We start from the raw sequence: 17,294 nt of genomic DNA, 5'->3' as shown, positions 1-17,294 counted from the left end.
CCTCACCAACTGTCGCATCTTCATAGCTTTAACTATATTCATTCGAAACCCCTCTCCCCCCTCCCCCTACCCTCCTTTTCAGGAGTAGACAGGTACAATAAGTATGACTGCCATTAAGAGTTATGCTTATGTTCAATGCTTCTTGCATGTTTTGTACATTCCTCTGCATGGAACTGATCATTTTCCCAGACTATGCTACTGTTTTTCATATATATCCTGGTTTTCACCAAAGTTTTCTTTTTGCTTTTGTCTTCCTTTCCTCTTTCGGTGCTTTTGTACCAAATATAGCATTTCATATTCTGTATTTGTAGACTGTTATAAGAGGTTTATTTTTGTTTTTCCTTAAACGTTTGTGTGCTTTCAACATGGTTTGTCCCAAAATACAAAATTAAATTAGTTCAAAATATCGTAACTTTGCATTTATAATCGGTTCCACAGCATATGGATGATACTTTTGAGAAAGTAGCTTGTCATTCAAACAAATGTGTCAACACTTAAATGGGCCTCAACAATTTGTTTTAGTCATGTATGTTGATAGCTAAGTTCCATCTTATTTTGCATATTGAAATTAAGAGCTAATGTTGTAATGGTCATCAATGATCGAAAAATGCTTGGTAACAGTGAAGATACTTTTACATCCAACAGTAATCATTGAACTGCTCTGCAGACATTTTTGGCAGTGTGCCAGATTAACAGTTAAAATTGTCCATAGCAACGAGAGGCAGTCGAATAATTTAACATACAAATTATAAACAAACACCAATTCAAATGAAATGTGTATGCATCTAAATATTTGGAGTGACTTGAATTTCTGAAGAAACAGTTGCTATTTACTACTGATTGTTGACGTGTTTACAGATAATTTGGAAATTGTAATTGATGTTAAATTGTCAATGGGTTTCACTCTGCCTTCATACCACTGGACAAGTACGTGTGTGTGTGTGTGTGTGTGTGTGTATATACAGTGATATCTTATGGGTTGTTCTCTGTTGTATCTGAAGCACAAATTAGGGAAGCAGATTGTGGGATGCTGAAGAAGAGGTTTAGTTGGGTGAGGGGGATGTTGGGGGAGGAGGATGTTGGGGGAGGGGGAGGAGGATGTTGGGGAGGGGGGTTGGGGGGAGGTTGTAGGGCATGTTGCTGCCCCTGTGTCTGCCCCTGTGTCCACAAACCACCCCGCCACCCCTTTGGATTCGCTTCACCAGAGCACACTTTTCTCCTTTTCTTGTTTGTCCATTAGCTCTCAGAGAGAGAACCGAGCATTCAATTCGATGTCGCTCCCCTCGGAAAGAACGCATCCTGAAATGGTCCTCAAGGTCAAATAACCATCGGAAAGTGAAAGATTTCCAGAAGTGTGAAATCCAGACCTCAAGGACAAATTTGAGGACATTGTTAAACTGCGAGTGTTAAATAATGTGTGCCATGTGCAATTTATGACAGGAATTTTTGCACTATTCCATTGGAACCTCTAGCACGGGCAAGGGGAGTCGTCGGTTCGTACTTTGTGTACTCGTATTCTGTTATTTCTGCTATTCAAATTTAGGATTTGGAAATGGGTTTTGAAATCTACCACCGAATTTTGGGGGTCACCCTCGTCAAGGCTGCACCCCCTTCCAACTTCACCTCATAAATAATTCTCCCTAACCTAGTGCCCTATATCAAAGTATGCGTTAGTTTCATCCTTAGTTATATGACTAAAAATAAAAGATTTTTGGCATAATTTATGGAGTCTTGTTGATCACCTGCGATCATCAAAACTTAGTCCATCATTTGGACATAAATTGGAACTGGAGAAAGTATACACTGTGAACATTATAAACCTGATAAGTAAATTGGTATTTTTGCTTTGATACAAAAATTTAGTGTAACAGTTTATTGTTATGATTTTGTGTTATAATTGTTTTAAGACCAGATGAATTTTTTGTTTTGATGAGTGGTTATATGAGAAATATTCCCCAACAGAAAGCGTTTTCTCCCTTAGGAATCTGTTCTATATGGTTTTTATGAGTATTGTGCTGAATTTATGAAAGAAATAAGAAAAATAAATAAATATTGACTAGCTGTTAAACAAATTATTAAGACTGCAGTACTATCCAATTGTATGACAACCTATCTATTAACTTACTGTGTTGCCAAATTAGATTTTCTTTCTTTAATATTTATGTTAATTGTACTTAATCCAGGATATGGGATTACTGATGTTCTTCTGTGCTAGATCAGTATTTGGAAAAAATTATGAATTGTTATTCAGAAAAAAAATTATAATAATTGCTCAGAATATACAATTTTTCTACATCATTCAAAATTGTTGTCGCACAGAAAAAATGGAAATTTTGAGTTTTTCTAGATAATACCGTATAATATCATGAACTTTCCATGTAAAAATTTAAAAGGTCAGTTGCACCGTTTATTTATATTCAGTGTGATATTCATGAATATTTGAAAGGAGAGATGTTTTGCATTTTGAGAATGCACTTTATTTTCAAATAGAATTTTGCTATATTTTATGTATTATAAAATGAATATTTATCAGTTTATGCTAGGCCAAATGACAATTAGTTTATTCAATTTATTGAAGCTAAATTAGTTTGAAGGCAGTGCACAAAGGTGCATTTACTAAAGTATTTGACTTAATTGTCACAAAATGTAGTTGAAGTTCACAATACAAAGATTATATTGGTATCTCTGTTTTCCATTATGGGTTTTTCAAAATGTAGAGATGATGCCTTGATTAAAGTTGCTTAAATTTAACCAGGTTACACACTCTTTAAAAGTCGGAGAAGACAGAAAGCCTGTGCACAAACACTCCAAACATGGAGCTGTGTGGGTAAAATAGAAAGGCAACAGCATTCAGATTTGTAGGTTTGAATCCTGGCCAGATCATTACAGTGGGTACTTCATCTATATTGCCTCTCTTTCACCCAGCTGTATTAATAGAGGTCCTGCGAGGTTACTTGTAAATATAGTCGTTCACCGGTTTGTGGCTGCACCCTGTGGGAATTCCCCAGGGGACACATAAATGTGGGGCACTGCAGTGCCCAAGGGAGCGACTATTTGAATTGAACACACTTTGTTACCAATGACCAGGGCATAACAGTTGTAAAGTTGTGCGAGGCCTTGTATTAATACAAGACTGTAAACCAAACACTATACTAAAGGAGTAACTCCTGATCGACCTAGTGAGAGGTCCTGCCGGGGGTTAATAGCTTCAATATTAAAGAATAGACAACACATATTTATTTATTTGTTTTTTTAAAGGATCAGTTGTCTTTGTTGAGCCAGTGATTGGCTGATAGTGAAGCCTTGTTACAAATTGCACTGCATAGAAAGCCATGAATGAACCCAAATCAGGAGACAAAGAGCCTTTGTTTTAAACCTTTTACTTTCAAATTTTAGCTTAAATGCAGTTTCAGCCCTCCTGTCTATTGGATGGGACCTTTACTTTATTTTCAAGACCATGGTATGTCTACTGCATTTCATGACACAATCATAAAAGTATTCAAATATGACAAAACCTTCGAAACCTATGGTATCTGACTTTTGAGGGTCTGTCACAAAATTTAGCTACTGGTAACATTGTTTCTAAAGGAAAACAGAATAAGAGTTAAATGAAAGTCCCCAGAATGTTGTCATAAATGCATTATAACCAACAACTGAATCAATCCTGTTTGCTTTGTGTAGGACTAAACGAGATTAGTCTTATATCATCATTGCATTTCTTGGAATACATACTGGACTATTTATTTGTCATTATTTTTTTTTGATTGTTTGTACTACTACATATGAACCTCTGAACTTCTTCATATCAAAATAATTTTACGAAAAAAAATCATAGAACTTTCCTCTTCAATTTTCGTCCTATTTTTTCATGAATTTTTAGAAATATTATTAGGTTATTTATTGTCCAGTAGATCTAATTTTCTGTAGAATAATTTTTTTTTCTTCGTCTTTCTATAAATATTTGTAGATTACAAATTGTAGTATTTATTTATTGCTAGTATGAGTTGTTTTTTTTATCTCATAACTTTTAATACCTCTCTTGTGTTGAAAAGTAATCTTTTCCTCCACATTTTCTTTCTGATACTTTTGCATAGAATTCTATTAGTCTCCAGCATTGTTTTGTTGCACTGTGTTATATTTTCCCGACATAATTTGTATTTACCAGTGAGATGTAGAAAATGTGCAATCTGTCCTCCAGCTTAACAAATTTTGTGATAGAAAAAAACAACGATTAAATATACAAAGGACTTGCTGAGCATTAATTGTTACACACTTTTTGTAAGACTGTAACACACTTCCAATAAATTATAAACAAATAATTATTACAAAATGTTCGTGTATTCTTTTCTGTTCTTTTACGAGTGAAACAGCCAGTTTGCATAGTAACTTCCCCGATAATCCTAACTGCTAATTAGAAATCATCTTGGCAGCAACTACTAGTAACCTCCATTCAGTGGCGGAGCTAGGGGTATTGGTCGGGGGGGCGAGAATGGTCTGTAGGGGCGCTTTTGACACTAAGCGGAGCGCCACCACAGGTTGGCGCGGAGCGCACAGAATTGTTTTGAGTAAAGTTACTCCCTAGATCGCCGGAAGTGACCCTTTCCAGGCCTTGCTAATTTGCAAATAATGTGACAAATGTCAATAGGTAGATGAGAGCGCAATAAAAAAGTCAATAATTGCGAATAAGTAAAAAGTGGTAAAAAGCTGAAAAGGGCGCCAGCAGTCCATTTGAGTCCGTCAGAGGGGGCATCCGCCCCCCCCCCTGACTGTATGGACGCTGCGTCCATTCCTACTTGCATGGGTGAATATAGGTTTATTGGTGTTCAAGTTGCCAAATCATATCCACGAGCTTCGATGTCACAAGATCTGAATACAAATGAAAGTCACAATGCAACGTGTAAACTTTATTTCACAAACCATCTGTGATAAAAAAAAAAAAATCAAGGTAAGTAAAAACGAAATGTTATCTTGGTTTTCAATGGGTTTTATTCAAAGTCTCTACTAAGTCTCTAACAAATGGAAAAAAAAACATGAAAAACAGTAAAGAAAGAAGAACAAAATGATGTGTCAGGAAACAAATTTAACTTCTAGTAAATCCAAGTTTTGAACATTTGTTGTACATGAAGTGTTCACATAGGTTTGATGCAAGCATCTCACTTAAGGCTTACAATGAATCTGCTAAAAAAAAAAGGCACTAAACTACTGTACTTTCTCATCACTTCATGATTAGTGATGAGTTTCTGCCAGGTCAAACAAAGTTGTTTGTTTTCTTTTAAGTGCTTCTTAAAGGGTGTGAAGACTCGCGCAAAAAGAAACGTATAATGCCGGTGATCTGACCTAGATTCAAATGAGGTGTAACAGAAGTGTTAAACACCACCATAGATCCCAGAAAATACACACACGGCTTGCTACCGTCGGTAATTAGACACTAGTGTACAGTCAGTACATACAGCTGCTGTCAATACCCACAGCACAGTGTATACACGATACAGCTAGACATCTCAGGTCCAGCTAAAGATAACAAGGTATCACGTTTCATTACTGTCTGCATTTTGTAGCGACACGAACAAAACGTCACTTGCAAGCAACGGAAAGTTTACTTTTTCAGATGACCGCACACGGTTTGAGGCGAGTCTTCAATGCCTTTCATGTTTAGGTGTGACCTAAATATTCAGACCTACCATGGCTCTATCAACTGGACCAATGATCCTTGCAATTGTAATTAAATGTAACTAATGTTGTTTTGATATTTTCAGAATTCAAAACAACAAGAGAAAACCAAAATATGACAGTTAAAATATTTCAGTCTCGCCCTTCCTTTACAAATGGCGATCACTCCACAGAGAGTTGCTCAATGATGGGTGGTGGCGCTGTACATCTAATCATTGCTTTTATTTTGCTGTAAACTTCAGAAAGGATGAAAGTGAACAAAAAATTCCAAAATAAAATAATTAATGAATACTAACAGGTAAAATGGTGAATTTAACATTTACTACAGTTCTACAATTAGGTCACCATGAAATGATACCGAAAGTAACAAATTTGTTTGCTACAAAAATAATAATAATAATAATGAAACCTTTTCAGTGTAATGAGAAATTTGACTTCTACGATACTAATTGAACCTTAAAAGAAATCTAAGTTCGATAAAGATAACTATCAATAATTAAACAATATCCAATACCAGGGAGGGTGTATTTGAAACCCCCAAAAATATGTTTTACCTCATACCAAACTAATTATTCCCAAACCTCTGCCCCCCTCTCTTCTCTTTCAAAATAAATGTCAGAAAAAATGAAAGATTTTACAGACTGAAATTGTTAGTAATGAAATATGATACTGACAATCAACCATAAATCTAAAGATATGGATGAGTCAGAAATTATGATCAAAACTTTTAAATTGATTCTCTGAATGCCATGTTCATAGCAGAAATAGAAACAGTAGATATTGCTTAAGAGAGCTGAAAATACAAAAGTTTGTGTACTAACAGCTTCAACATTATTTCTTACTAGAATTATGCAGTGTATTTGCCTTGTACCGTGCCGACAATATGAACTCCACCAAAGTACTGTGCCTGACCGTCAAAATACTAAAGTTGCAACAAGTAGGTAATGCCGCTCATGAAATTATGATCTTTTGTTTTACACTTAAATGCAATCTGCTAAAACAATTAATAACTTTATAATGTCAGTGGGTCTTTGCAAGAAAAAACAAAACAATATTACACCGGACCTGGTGGAGACTCTTTACAAATTTTGGATTTTTCAGATGGAAGACATAGCTTTTCCCCTGCCAAGCTTGTGATGTTTATATGGGGCCACTGATCATATTTTTTGTTTTGCAAGCGATTATACCATGCTTCAGAAATGGTTATGTATAATGATGCAAACAACATGAGTGTTCTTTTCAGCTTTCACATCATAAACAGTCACATTTTTAGAAAATCGGGACGATATAGTTTGCAGGCACATATTAACGTGAACACACAGTAATAATGCAATGAGTGCTCAAGTTTGTGTGTGGCAGGGGATAATACTGTTAAAAAACGAACGCAAATTTGAAATTTTGTACACAAATGCCAATGTCAAATTATAACTTTGCCATCATGTGACCACCAAATAAAGTATATCTAAGCTTAACCAATCAGATAGAAGTCTATCTGAAAGGTTTTGTGATTGCATATATGAAACCTCAAGAGATCCTAATAATACATAACAGAGGTCAATCCGGAGGTCACCTCCTGGAGACTGATGTTGCCGAAATGATCCTCTCATTCCTAGTAAGTCTGACGCTGGAAAGAACTTAAATCTAACTCTTTAATATTTCACTTCTATGATCCTCTCAAATTTGATCGCTTCATAGTTGCAATGCAACGATAGCACATCCTGCAACGAATGCCTGGTTTTTTATTCCCTTCATGGTAGAATCCTTCGGCCGACATGACTGTTTTCATCCATCCGTTCAAAAGACGACCGTCCTCTCTGTAACATTTTTCTTCACCCTTTGCCGCCTCTTGCCGTTTTCAGCAGCCGTGATACCTTGGTTGAATGGAGCTTGCTTCTGAAAACACAAAACATTTACACCCAATCATGCAAATATATTTAATAATTAATATCGTCTTTTTTTTCTTTTTTCTCCACACCTTTCTGTCTTTGTCCTTCTCCAGTTTATTCCCTACCCCCTTCCCTTAGCCCTCTCTTTGTTCCTCCACTGTTTATCTCCCACCTCTCCTCTTCCCCTGTTGCTTTCTTCTCTCCATCCCTTGTCCACTAATCCCCTTACATCTATCTCTTTGTGTTCACCATGCTCATTAACCTGTCTGTATTCTGTGCATGTTTTTGTCCATTCTGTTACTGTTACTTGTCATTTAGCCTCTGAAGAAGATCCTGCTAGGGTCGAAACGTCAGGCCAACTTACTTTTACACATAATAAATATCTTGACGTCTTAAACATTAAAACTATAATAAAGCAGAGTGGAGCCGGCTTGGTACTTGTCTGTTACCAACTAAAAAAGTTTGGTGCACTTTCTTTAATTCCTCCGCTAGTACCGAAACGATTGAATTAAGCCAAAACCTCAATTGATCCTGTTATCGTCAAATGGAGGAAGTCGAAGTGTGCCAATTGAGGTAATTAGACTGAACATTGGACTGAATTAACAAACATGTCCTTAATCATGAGTATAAAAAAAGTCCAAACAGAGTTGAGAATTGATGAAACTCGGAAGAACAGGGGAAATGATTTTGAAAAGATTGCTAAAGGTACTTTGAAGTATAAGAGGGTCATCAGCGTCTAATAAACACACTATTAAAACAACAATGATGTTTTGTAATCCAACAACGTTGAATCATGGATCAAATCTATGGATCAAATCTATGGATTGAATCTATGGATCACATGACAGTTCACCAGTATTCAGTTTGACATGCCCTGTTCTATTACATTCAAAACACAATTTGTATAATTGATTTAATTTTATTACTATTTTATATTTTTATTATTATTTATATATTTTTAATATTATTTATTTATTATTATTTTATTATTATTTTTGATATATATTTTCATTATTATTATTTTTTTTTTTTGCATCACTGAGACAGTGAAATATCTACCTTGGCTTTCCTCTATATATATAACATGATTGAAGGATTAACTCCTTTCAATTGGCTTCTAGTTTATACTGTGCTGGATAATCTATACACGTTAGAGATAGAAAGTTTGACATTTGGATTTGGATCTTCGTCATAGTCAGCCTGCCTGCTACATCATGTCAACTGTAAGATTAAGCTAATCCATGTCAAATGTAGGATTAAGCTAATCCATGTCAAATGTAGGATTAAGCTAATCCATGTCAAATGTAGGATTAAGCTCGTCCATGTCGAATGTAGGATTAAGCTCATACATTTTGACTTTAAGATTAAGCTTATCCATGTCTACTGTAAGATTAAGCTAATCCATGTCGACTGTAGGATTAAGCTCATTCATGTCGCCTGTAAGATTAAGCTCATCCATGTCGACTTTATGACTAAGCTCATCTATGTCGACTGTAAGATTAAGCTAATCTATGTCAACTGTAAGATTAAGCTCATCCATGTCGACTGTAAGATTTATGCTCATCCATGTCCACGGTAAGATTAAGCTAATCCATGTCGAATGTAGGATTAAGCTCATCCATGTCAACTGTAAGATTAAGCTCATCCATGTCGACTGTAAGATTAAGCTCATCTATATCACCCATCGAAAAGTAATCCTTTTTCCATTTTCCAAAATTCAAGATCAAATATAAGGATTACATGGGGGGTAATAAATTGAGAGGCAGTACAGGTTAGTGAAACAGTGTACATTCTTACCTTCATGAAGGCATTCCTTTTAACATGGACGGGACCATTCCTGTAGGATATACAAGAATAAATTGTTAGGAAGAAATTTATGATTAAAAATACAATTGACTGACAATTCCTTGAGTATAAAAAGAAATGGATTTTCATAAAGATTTTGCTAAAGCTGTCATCTAAAATCACTCTTTCAAAATTTCTGTGAACAATTGGGAATAATTAACTGTGTTACATGTTGCATTTTATTTCTTTTTTTTTTCTAGAACAAAGGCTTCATGCTTCCAATATTAAAAAAGTTAAGATAAATGATGATACCAGATCACACTCCACTGGCATAACTGGTACTGTTGCCAATAAAATCTATTTATAAACAGGGATGTGCTCACGCCCAGCAGTTCTGAATGCACAAACAGTACTTTAAACATTTCCGCCCAACACTTTTTTGGATCTTAAATATCAAAATTGTTACCATCCCCAAAACATGGGTGAATACTTGTGAATACACAGAAGTTAGCGCCAAAATATAGCAAAAAAAGCACCATTTGCCAAAGAAAAATTTTCAAAGGGGAGAGGGCACCCCCACCCCTGAGACCCCTCCCCCAGGGCATAGATCACATCACAATTCTGCACAGCAGAGCACATCCCTGCATAAACGGAAAATGATTGTATCATATTTGTCCCAACTCTCCCCTGGTATAAATAACATCTGATAAGATTTATCATTATGACTTTATATGTTGCAATCACAGAAATATTTGAGGGAAAACTGAATAATAACTGAACATTGAGATTTTACTACCTGGCAGTAGTGCTGATGGAAACCTTAAGCATTGCCTTCCTGGGAAGCCTAAAAGTTTAGAAAGAGGAAATGTAGGATTTCTTTTTTCTTTCCCACAAATATGTGCCATGTAAAAGAGAAATTTTTTCTTGTTGTTGGTAAATAAATATAAATAACATTAACAAAATTAAAATGGACAGAAACCATTCATCAGGCCTGGAAGCCTGGCTACTGCAAATAGACAGTCAGAAGTATCCCACACGTACCAAAGTTGAGTATACATCAACAAAAATGGACGTTGGTAGTACAATCTTTGTGCGGCATATTCAAATACACAAGCATCTAAAATCAAGATAATTCTAAGCAGAACATAACAAACCAAGCTCATACAACAGAAAGGAGCCTTTTACATGATCAATTTTACAGATATTCTCTTTTCTAGTTCTTTAAAAAAAAAAGGGAGAAAACATTGGTTCTCTTTCAAATCTACTTACTGTTTGACTGCTGTTTTTGTCTGTCTTTGAGTCTGGCAATGAAATAAATCATGAAAAGCAACATAAAACATGTAACAAGTCAGAAATAAGATTTTGACGGTAGGAGAGAGGGTAGAATGAAGACTTATTTAGAGAAAAGTTATCTTTTGCTTCATTTAACACAAAATGACGGCAAAGTCACTTATCAAATGATGTGAAATTTACCTCATGAAACTTCCTAGTAGAAACCTACAAAGCCCTGATCCCCCCCCCCCCCCCCCCCCGAAGAAAAACTTTCCAAATTGACATTATCATATTGCCTTATCCTCATTTTACATGGCTGGTTGTTTCTCCAGACGAAACTTTCCCCAAGTGAGGGGATAGGGGAGCAGTAACCTTTGTGATCCTCCTCTACCCCCTCGTCCTCATTTTACATTCGCTTTTAAAAGAAACATTTTTCATTTCTTAATAATTGGGTAAATTCAATGCATAACAAAGACAGTATAACTTTCATATCTTCTGCATGTTTGTTTGTGGGTGAAATGATACAAAAGGTCTCATTAAATAACATAGAAGTTTCTGAAAAATTGAAAAAGTTGAGGATAAGAGAGCTTACATTTTGGCCTCTGTTTCTATTGATCTGGATTTGTCTGTTATTGTTTCGTACTGAATTTGCCTGCAAAAGGAAGACAAAATGAGAGCTGAACATTAGAACCCAAAATAAAGCATGCAACGACTTCCTCACAAACGAGTCTACTTCTTCCGTTGAAATTGCTTCCAGATGGTCGAATAATCGGCAGTTCCCTTCCTGTCCTATAGCAATTTAAACCAGTAACATCAAAACGGTAGAAACAATAATAATCACCTGATAACCCCTTAAAAGGTTATAACAATATGACAATAGCGATGTTGGTACATATTTGTAATAACGAGGCTACAACATGTAGTAACTGGCCATTTTTCTTAGTAGCTTAGTTCACCAAGTCAGTGAAAAGCCATATTTAACCAAAGTAAGGTTAAATAGTTCTTGCAACCTATGGTTGACTGCAACAAACCTAATAACATTAGGTTCAAAAGTTACCATAGATGATTTCCAAGTGAATCTAAAGAATTAGTAAGGTCTTCTTGACAGTTAAACATTCTCCTATTATGACAGAATTGAAGAAACATACCCTCACATATCTACCCTAACAGGAAAAGTAATTTTAGCTCAGTAGTTGCCTATGTAAATCATTCTTGCTAGCTATCCACTAAAGAAAGGATAACTTCAAATTGAGGTAACGGTTAGGTTTCAGAATTTAATAAATAGGGGGTTTCTCTTTCGAGCAATTGGAAGACGTGAGCAGGCCAAAACATTTACAGTAGGTAAGACAACCATAACTTTGTAGCCATTGAGATAGCCAGACAAGTGTAAAATCTTGGGTACGGTAATGTCTGCTTCTGATCAGGGAACTGCAAAAAGGAATATTTACATAGGACTGTCTGGCTTGGTTGGTGTTGTTGGTTCGAATATTTTGACGTTGACGTCTGACCACGTTCGTCTGAGAAGAAAGAGAGAACGAAACATCTCAAATAGATTGTATACTTATGCAAAATATCTATGCATTGATTGTAGAAAATACAAAAATTAGCCTTTGCAAACTCTTCTTTCAGTTTTCCCAAACTAGCCAAATCTTGCATGAACAAAAGACGGCTAGTTACTGAATTACCGACTCGCTAAAATTGACTCCTCCGTGGAAAACGTCAAATTAGTGGTTCGTCACTTCCGTTTACTTCAGGTTTGATAGACAGACAAAACTGGAATGTTTTGCAATAACCTGTGTTAGATTACACTTTCCAGTTCCCCTGAGCTGCTAGCAACTTACTGATTAAAGGACTGAGTGACAGCATGAAATATGGAATGCAATGGACCGTTGCTGCAAACAAATGACTCTCTTTGAATCGAGGCAAAATGTAGCTGTAGCTTTGTTATGATCATACAACTTTTTTAGGGGAGGTGGGAGCAGTGCCCCCTCCCCCCTAACCCCCCCACCACCGAAACAAAAGAGACATTACTACTTTTCCATTCCCATTACTCTCAGAGTTATTCAGAATGCCAAACAAATCAAACTCTTCGTTCACTTTGGTTTTCACTCACATTTCCTTGTCTCCTTTGATTGTTAGCGACTCGAGCTTTCGTTTTAACCGCATTGACCTGCAAGGAAAGAGAAGGTCACGACCTGTGTGAGTCATCCATAGACTGTACCTAGGTATGCTGCTTCTTGACAGCAGGTGTACTTTACTAACTAGGGTTTACTGTTAGTACCTTAATGAGTGTGAACAATTACCAGTGTGTGCTTAAAGTAAACCCTAGTAAGTATTAAAACTCCCTTAAAGTAAAACCAAATCAATCAAATTTTATGTCACTCTATTTTTTATGTATCTTCAAAGTTTACGTCAGAATATCCACTTTCTCCAAAAGAGTTGGCAAATAAATTCTAGACCATGTTTAATATTGTTATAGCCTCTCTTGACTAATCAATGCACCAATTACTTGGGTAAGAACAAGGTTTCATTATTTCAGCTGTGAAATGAACAATCTTTCCTCTTCTTCTGTGGTGGACTACAGAGAAAACATCTCTCCTCCAACTTATCGGTTGTAATCATTGAAGAAGAGAGCATTTTAAGGACTTTTGGGGTTTTCAATATCTTTTGCAATTTAATGATGCATAACACCTTTAGAACAATTTCTTCAATTCAACCCAAAAAAAAAATAGAAGAGAGAGGGGGGTGGGGGGAATGAAATACTGTCATTTTGGTTATTCATGCAAACAATATAAATATACTCACATTTGCTTGTCTTCTATTCCTAATAATATTGACCTATCAGAAAAAGAAGAAATAATCTCAAGCGCAAGGGTAATAAAAAGATTAAAATATTGTAAAAAAGAAAAATTTGTTTTTAATAGTTTCTCAGTTTTGTTCTAAACTAAAAAAGCTGTGCAAAGTTGTGCTGTATTTAGGTTAAAATAATTTATACCCAACAAACAATACTAAACCATTTTCTTCTATATTTTATCATTTTTTAAATCTTTGGATACAAATTCTCAGCAGCAACAATAAATCCACACAGCAATGATAGGGAAAAATTGATGGTGCCATGAATGGCCAACTTGTCAGCTAGTGGGAACTACAAGGACTTAGAGACCAAATTACATTGTTGACTTAGTGTGTAAGTCATAGGGGCATTTAATAGGAGCATGCTACCTCATAACGAATATGGCAAGCCATGTGGGACAAACACTGCATAATATATCAGCGTATTAATCGTAATTTATACGCGTATTAATTGGAATATATACACGTATATATTATTAGCCAATCATATGGCCCAAATATATCCGCGTATTAATTTGAATATATACACGTATTAATTAGAATATATACACGTATTAATTTGAATATTTATATACACGTATTAAATAGAATATATATGGGGATTAAATCCAATATATGCACGGATTAATTAGAATATACACGAAAACACATTTCCGCTCTTGCTGTGTATTAATACCAACGATAAATGTTTTGGCGGGCTCGCGAGATCGCTTCATAAAGCGAAACTTTACACATGTACAACACATATATTCGAATTAATACGCGTATATATTCGAATTAATACGCGGATATATTATGCGGTGTTTGTCCCACATGGCTTGCCATAAACGAAGGGGAAATTTGTACTTGTACTCCTACTCATGCTGTTGTACTCATAGTACAAGTCTGGTACTCACATTTCCTTGTTTTCTTTGATTCTGAGCTCTGTTTCTACCTGTACTATTAATCTGATACAAAGTAAAAAGAAAGGCATGTACATAAATCTATATCTAATGATTACTAATGCATATGGATACCTGATCCCTCAATGTAGGGTGTATCCTAAATATGGGTAACCTCAAAACTTATCAAGAAAAGTTACACATAATTTCTACTGTTTGTCTAATAAATGAAATCACCAGGCATGTTTCCTCGTTAGGAAAATCTGCAACAAATAGAGTGTAATTTGAGACTAAAACTAATTTGTGCACTGATGAATCTTGTAATCACATTCCAGGCTTTCAAGCAGGGCATTTAAAAAAAAAAAAACATTGGAAGGTGGTTGTCGAGGAATAGTGAGGAAGGGAGGAAGAGGTTAGGGAGGGACAGAAAGGTGGGGAGGGGGAGAAGACATTGGTGGTTATTAAGGAACATTCTTATGTTCCTCCATCTATCCTTACAATGGAAATAAAATGACCTTGAGAATTTTACATTGTAGTGTGATTATTTTTATGATCATTAGCAAACAGAAACCACATTATCACGCAATACATGACTACAGACCATAGAACTGGGTCTTTTCATTGTCTCGGCAAATTTGTAATGACGAGCACAAAATGATGTTGCGGTATTCATAACCTTATTTGCACTACACCCAATTACATGGAGGCTTCATTGCAAATTGTGGAGCAATTTTATCAATATTAACACCATTTGGCTGTGAGGTATATATATACTCTAGGTAAAATCTTTTGTGACCACTTCCAATGTTTGTAAATGTATTTTATCAATTCCTTACTCTTCTTTCAAAAAGTCTATAATATACTTACATTTCCTTGCTTTCTTCTGTTATTCGCAGGACGACCTTTGACCTTGAATGTATTTGCCTGAGGGAAGGGAATGCCACAAAAAAAATTTGATTCAAAATAATCTTGCCAAAGTGTGATCTATCAAAATTTTGAGGATTCTAGTAACTAGTCCCTTGTTTTTTTCAATGAAAATCTTCCTGATACTATATATATTATATTACAAAATATTGGTCAAGGCAAATATAAGTTGAGATGTCAAGTCATTCAATGCTCTTTTGGAGTCAAAGAAACTTAGGCACATAATGAATACACTCAAATTAAACTTGAAAGAAATGAACCTAACATTAACCTTTCACTTTGCACACTGCAGGGAATCATTTAGAGCTCCTAATTTGGATAGCACTTTGGAAGGTCAGTACATTCCCTTACAAATAACTATGGTATCTGTGTACAAAAACTGCCATATTTCTTTGCACTTGTATAGCAATTTGCCTATTTTGCATTGCGATAGCGGATAACTTTATCGCTGAACTATTCTAAATGTTTTTTTTTTTGGCTATTATCAGATCAAGAAGCTTATAATCACGATTATTTCTACATATCCTACAAAAATAATGTCCCACAACCAACGGTCCTTACCGCAATGAGATTTCCTTGGAGCTTGATGTACCTGGCGCTGTAAGCTTTCCGGCCATTGACAATTGAAGAGGGCTTCACTGCGGGTCGGTTTAGAGGACTTATCCCCTTGCTTGTTTTTTTCTTTTGTTGATTCTTCTTGGCTCTTTCTTTTCTTTGCTGTTTGATAATATCATCTACATGTGAAAGAAATGTCAAAAGGCTCAGGTGAAATTACCTACTTTTTTTTCATTCTAACATTCATGATTTTTGCTTTGAGACGGATGAGGTAGGCAAATATGTCGTTGACTTTGGTGACATAGGCCTCGGCTCAGGGGCAGACTGTGTTTTAAAACTGGCCAGGGCATTTTCCACCTACACCGGCCCATTATTCTTTGACATGCTACTTACATAGTGATCGCCATCCTGGGGGAGAGGTCTAATTAAAAAGATTTAAATAGATTATATAGAATTAAATAGATTTTTTTTTAAGTTAAGGAATGCCTAGATGCAAAATGGTACTATATTTCTCGATTTTGTAGGTTACAATAATCCTTTAAAAATGACCCAAAAATAATTTCCCAGAAGCAACACTTGATTAAACTGAGGAAAGTTAATAAGTAAACAAATATAGACAAAAAACATGTTTTAGACTGGATTTTAGTTAGTTTTTCAAGCATTTTGTGACAAAATGCTTGACAAAAATGGACAAAAACCTAAATTAAATCCATTAGCACTGGTGGTTTGCCAATAGCACGTTCTTTTGTTACGAACTAACAGACTACTGTAACTAACATGGTGATATCATGAGCTGATTCCCACAGTTTAAAATATATTTCTACACAGCCCGTCTGTATTCTATTAACTACTGTGAAAATGGGCTGTAGTTTAAGCAAAGGCCTCCATTATTCCTCTTAGTCTTACTTAGGGGCCTAAGTTAGGCTAGGGACTGCCATGAAGAAAGATATAAGATGGCTTTCCCGTGAATGCAGTTTCACTAGTAACTACTAGTAGTAGTAGGCTAGTGCAAAAAAACAAAACATCATGGGCTGTGGATCAGAGCTGTAGGCAATAGCCTACATAAATATACAACGTGATTCGTCATTTTGGATAAGGTGTGCGATTTCCTTGAATTATCTAGGCCTATCCAGGTCTGGATTAGCCTAGATTGGGCCTAGGCCTTCATACATTCTCTCAACTATTACTATTAGTAATACTAGTATAGGCCTAACACAAACAGTTACGTAGGGTCTGTCCACTTCTATGTGAATTCAATTGCAAGGATAAAACGCTCCGCCTTCATACATCAATCCAATATTCACCTAAGCTCATGTCGATTTTCTCCATCTTTTCAGCTTCGGCTAGATATCTCAATCACGAATTTCAAGAGGCTTTGAACTTTGATAAATGACTGTAGGATATAGTTGTTTACGGTTACGTGTTGAGCGAAGAAACGAACGACGAACAATTTTCGTGGCAAGCCGTT

General features: G+C 35.6%; 2 protein-coding genes across 6 annotated transcripts in view; one reads left to right on the top strand and one right to left on the bottom strand.

Annotated features, from left to right (window-relative positions):
* Positions 1-6,206, top strand: part of LOC139975222 (transmembrane and coiled-coil domain-containing protein 3-like) — a 20,767-nt gene extending 14,561 nt beyond the window's left edge. For all 3 annotated transcript variants that reach the window (XR_011795685.1, XM_071982955.1, XM_071982954.1), the window contains exon 14: positions 1,241-6,206. Coding sequence is in view for 2 of the 3 variants with exons in the window: in XM_071982955.1 (XP_071839056.1) it covers positions 1,241-1,325 (85 nt within the window). In the remaining variant the exon portion in view is untranslated. The remainder of the gene's footprint in view (positions 1-1,240) is intronic.
* LOC139975225 (uncharacterized) lies at positions 3,949-17,294 on the bottom strand. Of its 3 annotated transcripts, XM_071982959.1 has the most exons (12): positions 17,131-17,290; positions 15,833-16,005; positions 15,215-15,271; positions 14,363-14,413; positions 13,419-13,451; positions 12,727-12,783; positions 12,062-12,130; positions 11,206-11,265; positions 10,611-10,642; positions 10,138-10,185; positions 9,354-9,393; positions 3,949-7,563 (listed from the first exon to the last, which is right to left on the bottom strand). In XM_071982959.1, exons 1-12 carry the CDS (start codon positions 17,153-17,155, stop codon positions 7,465-7,467), a joined length of 744 nt encoding a protein of 247 aa, XP_071839060.1. In that variant the 5' UTR covers positions 17,156-17,290; the 3' UTR covers positions 3,949-7,464. The 3 variants fall into 3 exon arrangements, with proteins under 3 accessions (XP_071839060.1, XP_071839061.1, XP_071839062.1); XM_071982960.1 differs by lacking the exon at positions 10,138-10,185 and having other exon boundaries at positions 17,131-17,294; XM_071982961.1 differs by lacking the exon at positions 14,363-14,413 and having other exon boundaries at positions 17,131-17,293.

Source organism: Apostichopus japonicus, chromosome 10, assembly GCF_037975245.1.
Source record: "Apostichopus japonicus isolate 1M-3 chromosome 10, ASM3797524v1, whole genome shotgun sequence".
NCBI lineage: Eukaryota > Metazoa > Echinodermata > Holothuroidea > Aspidochirotida > Stichopodidae > Apostichopus > Apostichopus japonicus.
This window is presented reverse-complemented; position numbering and strand designations above follow the sequence as displayed.

Bases quoted from the DNA above. Each gene is read 5' to 3' on its own strand.
- LOC139975225 (XM_071982959.1), bottom strand. From the start codon at position 17,155: ATGGAGAAAATCGACATGAGCTTAG. The intron at 14,414-15,214 runs GTAAGTATATTA...ACTTTGTATCAG, and splicing joins ACAGAAGAAAGCAAGGAAAT to ATTAATAGTACAGGTAGAAA. The intron at 11,266-12,061 runs GTAAATATTCCT...TTCCTTTTGCAG, and splicing joins ACCAAGCCAGACAGTCCTAT to GCAAATTCAGTACGAAACAA.